Here is a 14,231-nt window from a genome sequence, read left to right on the forward strand (position 1 = left end):
TACATAAAAATGTGTTTTAGGCAAAACAAGGGTGATAAACTATGACAAAGGGCCTTAGAAGATACAGGATTACCAGAAATTTTAGAACGCAGAACTTGAGGGTAAAGGAATCCCTAGATGGAAGCTGTTCATCAAAACTATTTCTTTAAAGAGAAGCACTTCTTAAAAAAAAAAAAAAGTAGCTGCATTGTTTTCTGCTGCACCTAATTTGTTTACTGCCTATATTGGATTTTCTTTTCAGTTAGGAATATTAGTTTTTTAATGAAAACCGTCCTTCTTAATCCAAGATTCTTCACTTCAGAAAGATTAAAATACCTTCTTATAATCTTAGGACTGTGACCTAGAGATTTACTTTAACGTCTCCTTTTTCTTGTGGTTCAACAGGAGACGTTTGTTCAGATTTGTCATAGCTTCCTGTTTGATCTAAGTGTTTATGTCTGATGGGTTTTTCTTTTTGCTCATTTATTGCAAAGTATTTATTAAGATTAATTCCATCCTTTTGTATTAAACCTCATTCCATTTCAAATCTTTTTGACTCTGGGTGAAAGTAAACTTTATGACCAACTAAATTGCTTTACCATGTTAGAGAAGAAATTTGCTTGTGAAGATAAGGAAGATTCATAGTTAGAGAAAGCAGGTAGCAAGTTGCTTTAGCAAAAATTCAAAGAATGTAAGTTACTGCAGCTCTGAATTAGGGGGGAAACTGTCTTCATTTTCTAGTTGTCAAGGTGCCTTCAGTAAAAGCCAGCTGAGGCTTCATTCATTATCTGTTTTACTTGGAATGTTTTCCTCCTTGAAGTTAAGCTTTGCTTGTTGCTCTGTGTGTGACCATCCAGTGTTCTTCCTAAAGTAGAATTTGCCTCTTCCTTACTGCTCCATGATTCTTGCCTCCACAAAGCCATGAGGTAGTCAGTCCGTTCACTGGGGTCCAGGAGAGGCCTCCGTCCCCTTATTCTCCAGGTGGGTTTTTCCTTCTTAGGTGATGACTTAGATGGCCTTTCCTCAATCCATTCCCATGTTTACCATGTCTTTAAAGCTTCTAGTATTGCGATTATATCTAGATTCTAATATTGATTCAGATTTCTTTTCATCCTCATTTTATATTTCTTTGGTAATGTCAAAGGGCAATTTGGATGCTGCAGGAATTCTGAACTACTGGTTTTTGTTTTCTTGTTTTTTTAACTGATCTCATTAACTGCGAGTTTAAGTCCAGTAGCTTTATAGGACACTCATTATGCACTGTGGTTTATTGACCTGGGAGTTGGATTACTTCTTCATGAACAAAGTTGTTCTGATCATTTATCAGTCTTTATTGGATTTAAACATGAGTTAGTTAAATCACTTTTATATGTAAGTTGACTTCTTAGCAAGTCTTTGACGTTGAACATGTTCAGTGTTTTAATTTGACATGTATATTGTAATATGATTACCACCAGAGCAATAGCTAACACCTCCATCACATCACATAATTAACTTCTTGGTGTGTGTGGTAAGAATATTTAAAATCTAGTCGTTAGCAACTTTTTAGTTCATAATATAGGATTGTATAATCACAATGCTGTACATTAGATCTCCAGAACTTATTCAACTTTAAAATATATTTATTTATTTACTTGGCTGTGCTAATTCTTAGTTGCTGCCCACAGGATCTTTTTTTTTAATTCCATAATACATAAATTTTATTGAAGTATAGTTGACTTACAATGTTTCAGCAAGGTGATTCAGTTATACATGAACCACATATATTATTTTTCAGATCGTTTTCCATTATAGGGTTCTTACAAGATTTTGACTGTAGTTCCCTGTGCTGTACAGTAAATGCACACAGGATCTTTGATCTTCATTGCAGCATACAGGATCTTTAGTTGTGGCATGGGGATCTCATTCTGTGCTCCCTGCATTGGGAGCATGGAGTCTTAGCCACTGGACCATCAAGGAAGTCCCATTCATCTTCTGAATGCATGTTGGTACCCTTAGACCACTGTCTCCCAATTTCCCCATCTTCTTGTAACCACCTAGTTCTACTGTAAATCGAGTTCAGTTTTAGATTAAACATAAGTGATATCAGCATTTGTCTTTTTCTGTCTAACTTATCTTACTTTAGCAATATTGTTGTCAAGGTCCATCCAGGCTAGGATGCCCTTCTTTCTCATGGCTAACAAATACTCTACTCTATGTATATATATTGCATCTTCTTTATCTATTCACCCATTGATGGACATATATTTTTTTCAACCTTTTTGTGACCCAAAGTTTAAATCATCACTGCTAACATTAAAATCAAATGATGTTTTAAAAAAAATCAAATGGTAAATACCTATGGTTTATATCTAGACTATAGTTAATTTTTACAGATCTGTAAAATGACCTAATTAGGCTCAGAATATGCACTGTAGCTGAGATTATACAATATTTTTATCTGTCTTTTTCCATTAGAAAGTGCTATGAAAATAGAGACAGTGTTTTTACTTTTTCTTCTCAGCCTTTAGCACTAGCTATAAGAGTTCTTTTAATAATTACTATGCTTGGGGGACTTCCCTGGCACTCCAGGGGTTAAGACTTCCCTTTCCAATGCAGAGGTGTGGGGGTTCGATCCCAGGTCAGACCTAAGATCCCACATGCCTTGTGGCCAAAAAGGAAAAAGAAAACAATACATAAAACAGAAGCAAATTGGAACAAATTTGATAAAGACTTTAAAAATGGCCCACAAACATCTTAATTACTATGCATATTTAATAATTTTAAAAAACTTAAACTTGTTAGAGATGGAAGAAGCTTTAAAAATTCTGTAATCCAGTGATTTTTAGAATCTATATTCCCAAATCCTAGACTACTGAGGAGGTACCTCCGGGTCTTCCACTGAAGTGAAATGGGAAATACAGTGCCTAGATCTGCACCACTTGGACAGAGGATTTGTGCTTTTACCTGTTTGATACTTCTCTGACTCCCAGGTCCTGTGTCAGCTGGGAGTATAGCATGTGCCTTTCTCATACTTAATGGTCTCCAGCTCACCGTGCACAGAATATTCTGGGTTCCTCTCCTTCAGTCACCACCACCATTCATTCCATGCTAACTAAAGAATAGTAATATATCCCGAAACCTGCTCTTTCTGTCCCTGATGACTGTATTTACAGAAGCTTTATCTGAGAAGTTTCACTGCTTTAAGGAAGCAGACCTCAAATATCAACTTTATATCTCTTGGTAGGCAGCATGGTGTCTGCAAGGAAGATGAACCTTGGAGACAAATTACCCTTTCATTTACTAGCTATGAATGCTGGAAAAGTGTACCTTATCCTCTTTGCACTTCAGTCTAATCCTTTATCAAATTATCAACCCTTCTACACAAGTATTAAAATGCCTGGCATGTAATAGATACTCATTGTATTCTTCCAACATGATCCTAACTCTGTTTATTACTAAAGTTCAATATCTTTTGAGATGCCTGCCTCATTTTTCTTGTTCCTTTTTAGGCAGTCTTATACAACGACAGATCTGTTTTGGAAAATCATCATGCTGCATCAGCCTGGACTCTATATCTTTCTCGTCCAGAATACAACTTCCTTCTTAATCTTGACAACGTGGAATTCAAGCGCTTTCGTTTTTTAGTCATAGAAGCAATCCTTGCCACAGATCTTAAAAAGCATTTTGATTTCCTTGCTGAATTCAATGCCAAGGTTTGTTATGCAAATTAATTCCTGGTTTCAAAGCAGAAATTATTGTCGATGTTACTGACAAAAGGTATTTTTTTAACGTTAAGTCAGAATATCACTCATGAAGTCATGATAAATCTGGTAAGACAATATATATGCCAATATTAAAAAAATTATAACATGTCCAAAAATAACGATTGCTTGTGACATTTCCAATTATGTCAGTTGAAGCTTTCAGGGACAGATTTGAGAAAGTTATGCACAGTGCCAAGTAAGGCATTTTATGAAATTAAATATGTGTTTCTAAGAAGCCAGTTATTCCTACTTTGCTGCACCTGTCTCCCTTCTCTATGTTGTGAAGTGTTTAACTGGCTGGTGTGGGAATGGAGAAGTACTTGAGAATGAAGCACTCATTGAATTGCTGTCTATTAGGACTGCCCACTGCGTGCAGTCATCCTAGTTAAGAATAAGGCATAAACAGGCTGAAGTCGTTGTCCTCACAGAGCTCACATTCACCATGGAATTGATCACTGCCATTGTGTGATGGTGGTACTAATGGGAGCGTGTTGTATCCCTCAGAGGTTGGGGTGAAAAACCGTTGAGAACCACTGCTTTAGATTCCTGAGGGAAAGAGGCCCCATATTTTGCAGGCAGGAAACCATTGTTTTCTTGATAACATCCTTGCCCTAAAGGAAGGTGTTACCTTCAGGGTAGAGGGGCTAGGTGTCAAAGGAGTACACACTTAACCTCCTGGAAGGAGGCCTGTATATGTCACTGTTGTGATATTGATAAATGAAAAAAAAATTTATGAAAATTTTAATGAAATATTTATGAAAAAAATCAGTACGATATCAGTTTGCCTTTAAACTTACTTCATAGCTGTATAGCTCTATTAATTTAATTTTTATTTTTACTCAAAATTCATTTAAACACTTAAGTCATAGTAAGTAAACAGAAGTTCTTTTTACAAGTGAAAGATTAGCCCAAAACTTTGGAATCTGTGTTCCTCAGAGATATCTATTTGTAGTCTCTCAAGAAAATGTCACATGAGTGACACATGGGGAACAGCTTGCAGATCTTAGTTCCCTGAGCAGGGATTGAACCCAGGCCTTGGCAGTGAAAGCAGAGTCCTAACCACTGGACTACCAGGGAATTCCCTAGACTACATACTTTCAATCTTAAGAGCTCACCTTTCTTTTAACTGTTTTCTGTGGTGGTGGTCTACATAGAGTTCCTTTAACAAAAGGGGTGGATGCCAGGGAATTCCCAGGAGGTCCAGGTTCAATCTGCTAGGGAACTAAGATCCCTCAAGTCATGCAGCACAGCCAAAAAAAAAGGGAGGGAGGATGGTGGATGCCACTAAAAATCTAATATTACAGTATAGTTCCAAAGTCACTAATCTGGCCCTTTCACTTTATTTCTTACAAGAGAAATTTGAGTTCTTGAAAGGCATGGTAATTTGCCTGATAACTACCATTTATTTAAATAACAATGTTAGCGTTTACTATGAACTGTGCATTTTTCATTCGTTAATCCTCAGGCAATATGACTAGATTGATATTATTTTTCCTATTTTATAGATGAAGAAAGATAGACTCAAAGAGCTCAAGTAATTTTTCCAGCATTACTCAATGATTGGTAAATCATACTAAGGCAGGATTTAGAACCATAGAGATCAGCTTATAAGACTTGTATTCTTTCAGCTATATCACGGTGCCTTTTGTAGTTAGATCCTTAAGCATGCCATTCTGAGACAAATAGTTACAATTCTTATATGATTTACTTTTACATATACATATATGTTTTATGTCATATATACTAATATGTACAATGTACAATATACACAAATTATAATTTTCTGCAGTAATCACAAATATTGAAACTCATGGTTTGTTCTGCTTGTATAATACAGTGCTCTACTTCCACTGAAACAAAGCTGTAAATGACACTTCAAAGAGAAATTTAACCCATAGAGGTACATGTCATGGCACAAACAAACTTAAAAGAAACATTTATTAAAATTCCTTCCTGTCCAGAGGACAGGAAACAGTTTTAAGATAATCCAGTAAAAAGCAAAAGTTGGGGAATTCCCTGGCAGTCCAGTCGTTAGGACTCCATGCTTTCACTGCCATGGGCGAGGATTCAAACCCTAATCAGGGAACTAAGATACCACAAGCCAAACAGCGCAGCCAAAAATAAACAAAACAAAAAACAGACTCTTGTGCCCTCAGTACCTACAATAATTCTGTTTTTCCAATGATAGGCCAATGATGTAAATAGTAACGGTATAGAATGGAGTAATGAAAATGATCGCCTCCTAGTGTGCCAGGTGTGCATCAAACTGGCAGATATTAATGGCCCAACCAAAGTTCGAGACTTGCATTTGAAATGGACAGAAGGCATTGTCAATGAATTTTATGAGCAGGTAAGTTGAAACATGGGATTGGTGGGACTTTTAACAGCTGTCATCTGAAGACACTGCCTTTTGGATTTGGACAGCTACATTAAATACTTGAAATGAGTTGCTTTAACCAAAAATGGTTAGAAATTGTTGCATTTGCTCTGGTTTTAATATTCTCAGCTCCTTTGCCTTTGTTGCTAAAACTGAAAGACAGAAATTAAAAAAAAAAAGTAATAAGCTTATTGTCAATCTGGAGTAGGCTGAATGTACTCCAGTCTAGAGCTAAGGGAAGACTACATTATGATTCCAAGATCCCTTTCAACCTTGAAAACCTATATAACCTAAGCATAATTTATTTCCAAAAGAAGTTGTTTAGTTGATTCAGCATATATTTAGACTGTATTTTTAAAGTATCAAGCCATTTTCAACTCTGCTATAGAAAGACTGCCTTAGAAACATCAACTGGGTTGATGGGTTATGTAGGATCAAAGTCCTGGCAGAGGGTAAGAAATCAGAGCTAGAAATGGGGACAAAGTAGATACTCAGTGGCTTTCAAGGTTCTAAGATATAAACATGCTCTTTTCTCATGTGTTTTTAAATGTTGTCTTTAAATTAATCCTACTATTTTGCAGTCTTTACCTATTTTTTTGTACAATTTTGAGGCTCCCTACACTGTAGAAAAATAATGATTTCCCCACAAGTCTAATGTTACATTATCTCAAATACAAAATAACAAATACATACTCTTAACTGGAATTGTATTCCTTGGGAATCCTTACTAGACCCACTGATCAAGAAAGATCAAGATGTTTACCAAGTAAAACTTCTGGGTCAGGGCTTTCTCACCATGAGTTGCTACTCCAGTAGGAGTGACGCACTGCATACTTATAAACCACGCACACTTATCTGTTACACCTTGTCACACCCAGACTGTACTGAGTGACCAGCAAGTGTACCATGTCTTTCACCTACCTTAGCTAAACATCCCAATAAAATAGTGTATACTGTGCTGTTTACAAGTTAACAAAATACCATACTGTGTAATTATGAAAACAGATTAGTAAAATCTTAGTAATAATCTTAGAATAATTTTCGCTGATACATTTGAACTAAATTATGTATAATTTTAAGAAATAAAGTTATAAATATTTAATTTGTAGATTACAGTATGTATAGTGGTTTGCATATTGCTATCCTCATTCTCAGAGATAATTGAAGACTGCCTCAGGCTTCAGTTCATATTCACAAAAGAATTCTATGCTAGGGAAAATTCTGTCTTTATTATTATCTGTACAAACATTAGTAATAAAGTGGTAGAAAATGCCCGTTTTAGAAAATCCACTAATTCAGTGAAAGAAAATGAGATAATTTCATTTAGATGCATTTTATAATATATCTTTAAAGTATAGAGATTAATTCTTATTAAGCAAACTTGGAAGCCATGCCTGAGGTTGAATCCTGGCTCTTCTTCCTTACCAGCAATGTGACCTTGGGTAAGTTACTTAATCTCTCTGTGCCTCAATTTCCTCATTGAGAAAACAGGAATATTGATGGTACCTACCTCATAAGGTTGCTTTGTGGATTAAGTGAATTAATACATGTCAAGTTCTTAGAACAGTTTTCTGACACATAAGTGCTCAATAAAATATTATAATTCCAGGTCACACAAAAAAACAATATTTCAGACAGTTTCACTTAATCTTTCTAAGTTTCATTATTCCTGTGTCAAAGGAGAAAAATGATATACTTGATAACCCTAACATACAGTGGTCATGAAGGTTAAATGTATATAGGAAGTCAGCCCTCACCAAAACCATCAGATTTCCTTCTGTCTTGTTATGCTATTCAGCTTTCTTTAGATATGGATGCAAATCTCTAACCTTGCTCAACTTTTTATTAACTTCATTATACTGTCTTTATTTATACTTCTATAGCTATTACATCAGGCTTCCCTGATAGCTCTGTTGGTAAAGAATCCACCTGCAATGCAGGAAGATCCTCTGGAGAAGGGATAGGCTCCAGTATTCTTGGGCTTCCCTTGTGGCTCAGCTTGTAAAGAATCCTCCTGCAAGGTGGGAGACCTGGCTTCGATCCTTCGGAAGATCCCCTGGAGAAGGGAAAGGCTACTCACTCCAGTATTCTGGCCTGGAGAATTCCAAGAGGTTGCAAAAAGCCCATTACATGCCATGGGCTTAGAAAAACCAAACTCCTATTTAAAAGTCAAATGTACGAAACTGTAGAATCCTATGAACAAACCCACCTAGATACATTTTTTAAATACTATTACTGTTCATCCTCACAGGAAACAAAGCCATGTAAGTTTTTTAACCTCGGGACAGTTTCTGGTTGTCTCCTCAGGATTGTGTTGGCTCAGCACAGATACACACTGCTTGCCTACAGAACTTGTGCACTGTGAAGAGTATTCACCCTCCACTAGTTCAGACACTCGGCACTAAAATGTTAATATTGTTACCACCGTTTGAGGACTGCTCGGGACCGTGCTCAATATATACTGCTTGTCATCCTATAGCAACCCTGTAGATGATTATTCACATCTTACACGTGAATTAGGCATAGAGCTGGCCCAGCACCACACAGGCTGTAGGCAGCAAAGAAGGTTCTGAAATCATGTGTCTGATCTCCAGCTGTGCTCTCCAGAACCCTGGGGACCACAGATCGCCAGCCAGGCAGTTGGGGCAAATCCTCACCTCAAACACAATTGCTCTATCTCTTTCTGTTTTACATACCGAGTTTTCTAATTTAGATTCATTAAAGGGTTCTGCTGTTACAAAAAAAAAAGGGAGAAGATGTTGAAAAGCATTAGAAAAGTCAACTCTACATTTGAGGTACAACTGCAACAAAAAATGTTTCTATTATACCATCTCCCCCCTAGGGGAAAGAGGATCTATGTCTGATACTATAGAATTCTGACAGTTTATATAGAATTTATATATTCTAGTAGTATAATTTTGATTTGTTCATAACTATTTGCTTAACTTAGTTGAAAAGATGTATATTTTTCTTGCTGCCTGTATATCAACCATACTGGTTGACTGGGAGTGTGAGAATAAAGTCTTGTTTAGGATTTTTCAAATAGTAGAAAAAGTTTTATAGTTGGAATGACAGAGTAATTTTCATTGATACTTCTTTCTAAAAATTATTTTGAGTTAGACTTTTCTTGATTAAAAAAACCTCAAGGTAATTTTAACAACGAAGCTCAGTGGTTCTCTCAGCAGTTAAAGATGTACTTTCCTTTTTAATATGATCAGGGAGATGAAGAAGCAAATCTTGGTTTGCCCATCAGTCCCTTCATGGATCGTTCTTCTCCTCAACTAGCAAAACTCCAGGAATCTTTTATCACCCACATAGTGGGTCCCCTGTGTAACTCCTATGACGCTGCTGGTCTGCTACCGGGTCAGTGGATAGAATCAGAAGAGGACGATGATACTGAAAGTTGTTATGAGGAAGAAGATGCTGAAGAATTAGATACAGAGGATGAAGAAATAGAGGACAATCTAAATCCTAGTAAGAATATAGGGATACTGTCGTTTCTTTAATGTTGTTAATTGCAAATGTCCATTTAATTTGGATTTGGGTCTTTCCTTTTAAAGATACAGTAGTTATATCTTAAGTACTATCTAAGTGTGCAGACTGAATAATCTCGGTTTGAGTAGCTACTGCTTGGGTACCATGTGAATGCTATCATACAACAAGCATTCTGAGTTAAAGCAGCATCTCTGGAGATGCTGTCCTCCAGCCAGTGCTCTTCAGCAGGCTCTGCCTGTGCACGCATGATGGAGCTGTTGCCAAATCTGAACTTAGGTGAGGTGGCTGGTCTCAAGGACTAGTCCTCCTTTGCCTAACCCCTTCTCACACCATGCACCCCTGTTAACATACCCTTCATATAGACTTGGGAATAGTTCATTCAACCCAGTTGGGAGAAGAGGAAAATATATCCTCTCTTAACTCTGAGGAAAACCAAGCTTTATAGCATTATGGCTTTGAAGTACCAAATTGTAATGCATAGTTTTTCTATATAAAGCAATTTAAACCAACGAGTATAAATGGAAAATAAAAAAGACATTGTCACCTTTGCAACTATAAATTAAACTAGTTATCTGCTCTTTAATGCAGGATTTAAATTATATCTAGCTGTTTTGTTTCCCAAGCATGCTATATAAATCAGAACAGATAACATAGTGTGAAACAAGATAATAAAAGAACTTTTCCCCACCCTACCTTGTATTCAGGAGTAGCATAGTGAAGAGTAATTGTATGGCATTACCATCTGATGTCATCTTGGGAAAGTTGACTTCTAAAAATTATTTATGCTCACCAAAATTTTGATAATTGTGTTTAATTCAACACATTTTTTAAAAAATCCCTTAGAAGGATGGTTTTTAACTTTGCATTATTATCATTTGAAATTTCAATACTATCCTCCTTTCTCCCCACAACTCCCACCCCCCACCATCTTCCCTAATACCTTAACTTATTTTTATCCATAATACTTAACACTATCTAACACACAAGTGTCTTGCTTCTTTGCTTATCTAGGTCTTCCCACTAGAAAGAGAGCCCCATGGTGCAGAGATTATTTTACTCTTACTATAACTTTAAACCCAGTGCTTAAATAAATGCCTGGGATGTAACAGGCACTCAGATATTTATTGAATGATTGAATCATATTGCTATGATTAGAATACACATGTGTTAAATTTCACAGAACCACAAAGACGGAAAGGCAGACGGCAAATATTTTGTCAGCTAATGCACCATCTCACCGAAAACCACAAGATATGGAAGGAAATCATAGAGGAAGAAGAGAAAGGTAAAGCTGATGGGAATAAACTGCAGGTGGAGAATTCTTCCTTACCTCAAGGAGATGAGATTCAGGTCATTGAAGAAGCAGATGAAGAGGAAGAGAGACAGCTGGAATAAAAGAAAAGGCATGTTGAAGAAGTGCTTTGGGCCATGCCTTATGTCGATGTCATTGCCCAGTGCTCATCACCCTGACTTGGAACTGACCGCTCCTAGGTCCATAGGCCCTAACACTGTGAGAGGATCCCTGCTGTGCCAGCGTTTCCCACTCCCATGCACTTTTTCACCACACGGACGAAAAGTATCCTTAAGAGCTTGGTTTCAATTGACTTGTGTTGCCAAGCCCATACTCAGTGCTTTTACTGGTGTATAAATACTTTGTCATAATACTGCTTTGCTGAGTAGAAGGCTTTTATTGTTCATGAGGCAGGAGCTGCACCTAAAAACTCAAGTAATTCACTGTAGTTTCCTAAGTGGTGAATTTTCTGCTTTCTTAAAGACGTGATTTAAAAAAAAGAAAACAACAACAAGGGAATTCCACTCAGCGCCTTCACTGCTATGGCCCAGGTTTAATCTCTGCTGGAGTTCAGTCCCTGGCCAGGGAACTAAGATCCTGCAAGCCGCACAGCACAGCCAAAAACAAACAAAAAACCCCCAAACAAAAAGCCCCACAAAACAGGATTCATATTGTATTGCCAAATGTGTCTTTTATGTCTTTGACTGTTTTGGGGGAGGTGGGGAGGAGCAGTCTCTGTCTATCTAAAAAGAGAAATCCAGTGTTGCCTTTCTGAGGGGTCTGTTTAATGCAGTACACTGTTCGGTGTTCTCCAGCTAGGTTTATCCATGAAGGACTGAGTAACCTTTGTTATATTTAACAAAACCCAGGTGCATCAATATTTGATGCTTTTTACTGTTTCGTTTTTTAAATCTACTACTACGTGTATGTTCTTTCTGAGTATTCAGGTTTGCCATGGACATCTGAAGTCTGAATTCCAGTCTTATCAATTTTATATTCCATGGTTGAATTTTAAAGCTGTTTAGGTTTAACAATGAATGAATTTTATTCTTTAGTCAAAACTGTTCTTATTTTTACTCTTGCTCAGGATTAGTATTTGTAAACACTGAGTTTAATATAAACACAAATTTGTCAGAAGAAAAACAAAAACCTGTCCTAATATTGACATTAACCTTGTATGAAACAAGCATTATTCTCTCTTCTTGAATTTGAGACTAATTAAAGCCAAGGAAAAGGAGATGTCTGTCTTTTGCCTTACTACAAAAATCAGATGCAATTAATCGTATCAAAGATAAAGAACAAATGAAATAGTGTGTGCTCTAAAGGTCACATGTTGAATAAGTAATTGAATATGTGCCTAATCTTTAGATCCCTATCTTGGGTGTCATGTGTTTAGTTACTATAAAACCCATGTTCATCTTTCTGTTAATCTCCTTCTGCCTTGAGACTACACGACAGAAATGACCTATGACTACTCAGTACATCTGGAGCCCAACTACAAGTCTAGTTTCTGAGATAAAGTAAATGATGGGAGTACTTATTTAATTTTTATATTAAAAGTATTAAATATTTTGGTAATACCATTTACACAAAAGCATATTAAGATAATTAAATGAACCATATTTACAATGTTTATAAACTTGCTAGGGTCCAGATATATACCCTAGTTGTGAAAAATTTTTGAATATATCAAGTACAAGCCAGAATGATAGCAAGATGGTAGGCCAATATTTTCCATTATTCTTAGAGACCATATTATATTTTGAATCCATGTGGCTTTGGAAAATAAGTTATGTAACATTTTTTGTTTTCCAAGATAACTTTTTTAAAATTAATTTTTATTAGCGTATGGTCGATTTACAACGGTGTGTTAGTGTCTGCTGTATGGCAGAGTGAGTCAGTTATACAGATACCCACTCGTTTAGGTTCTGTTCCCATATAGGTCATTACAGAGTATTGAACAGAGTTTCCTGTGCCAGGTAATTCCTTTAAAGTATGATGTCAGCAAGCAATTTCTTAACTATCTAGATTATATAGCTTATCTGAAAGATATCAGTTAAAGACCCATGGAAGTGTTGAAAGTTTTGATCCTGTATAATATCAGAATATTTAATGAATCACTAAGCTTTATTTATTTGATACTTTGATGCTGAACTCCTTCCTACTATTTTTGCTACCATTGTCACATCATTGTAAACTGGTCCCTCATTACTGAGGAATAAAATTTTATCTAATTTATTGAGTTTGCCCTTACAGTGTATATATCCTTTGCTTCTGTTTCTCTAGAGTACATTTTCTATCCTGCAGAAATACATTTCTGCTACTGAAAAGTACATATACATATATAAAAATTCATACACATGCATATGTACATAATGAGACAAATTTCCTTACTATTTTACTAAAACATTGTATTGGGTTTTTTAATGTGTATTTTTATTTTCTCAAAAGCAGCATGTTTTTATGCTATTAAATGATATTACTGAAAACTCATTAACTAAGTTAACCCTTAAATTATTTAACCTTTACTAAGTAATTGACATATATTAAAATAACCCAAATACTAAAAAGTATTCTTCCTGAAACTTAAATTCATAAATTGTAAGAAATGAATGTGAGTGCATGTTAAGTATAAACAGCACTAGTAGATGGAATCTTACTTGAGAAATTGCAGCCAGTCATATTGCAGGTCCTATTTTGGTTATTCATGAGACCAGTTTTTTAATTAGAATCATTTTCATCATGAATTCGCTGTTTTAAGTCACTGGTCTTATAAATAATCTTGTAGTGCTATAATATCTGTGTGTTTACTGACATTTTTCTCCATAAAAGGCTACTTTTTAAAGTTACTTCATGATTTGAAGACTGTTCTCCTGCTCTTCTCACTCTGATGCTATTAAATTTTTATACTTATTTTTATATGAATCCTAGGGATCGTATTCTGGAACTGCTTCAGTCTGTCTATATTGCATCATCTCATAGGAACAACCTTCACAAAACAGATGAGTAGAGCCAAGCCATTCTTTACTGTAGCTGCCAGGCCAGTCAGCAGCTCTAGAGGGTGTTTGTTGGGATGGGGGAGGCAGTGACTGTTTTGTGGAGCAGGGATGAAAGTGTCCCAGAGATTTTAATGCTGAGAACTGAAGACTTAATGAGTTAGCTCAGAGGTGATGCCTTGTGGACAGAGAATAACAGCATGTGTACAGGCCAGGAGAAGAGAAAGCATACCCACCTTGGAGGAGCCAAGAGATTTAGGGTAGCTGGGACTTAAGAGTGCAAGAAGGAATGGTAGAGAGAAGGTGGTTCATGAAGGGCCTTTTAAAGCACAACAGGACACTTAAAA

The 14,231-nt window shown here is 36.2% G+C and overlaps 1 protein-coding gene across 2 annotated transcripts in view; it reads left to right on the forward strand.

Moving 5' to 3' along the window:
• PDE3B (phosphodiesterase 3B) overlaps window positions 1-13,126 on the forward strand; it is a 172,577-nt gene extending 159,451 nt beyond the window's left edge. Inside the window, exons 13-16 of one of the 2 annotated variants that reach the window (XM_025266693.3) lie at window positions 3,471-3,674; window positions 5,914-6,075; window positions 9,321-9,576; window positions 10,778-13,126. In XM_025266693.3, the coding sequence (XP_025122478.1) occupies window positions 3,471-3,674; window positions 5,914-6,075; window positions 9,321-9,576; window positions 10,778-10,992 (837 nt within the window). In that variant the 3' untranslated portion in view covers window positions 10,993-13,126. The other variant, XM_025266694.3, reaches the window with a different exon arrangement.
• The last annotated feature ends 1,105 nt before the right edge of the window (window positions 13,127-14,231 follow it).

Source organism: Bubalus bubalis, chromosome 16 (assembly GCF_019923935.1).
Source record: "Bubalus bubalis isolate 160015118507 breed Murrah chromosome 16, NDDB_SH_1, whole genome shotgun sequence".
In the NCBI taxonomy this organism is placed as follows: domain Eukaryota; kingdom Metazoa; phylum Chordata; class Mammalia; order Artiodactyla; family Bovidae; genus Bubalus; species Bubalus bubalis.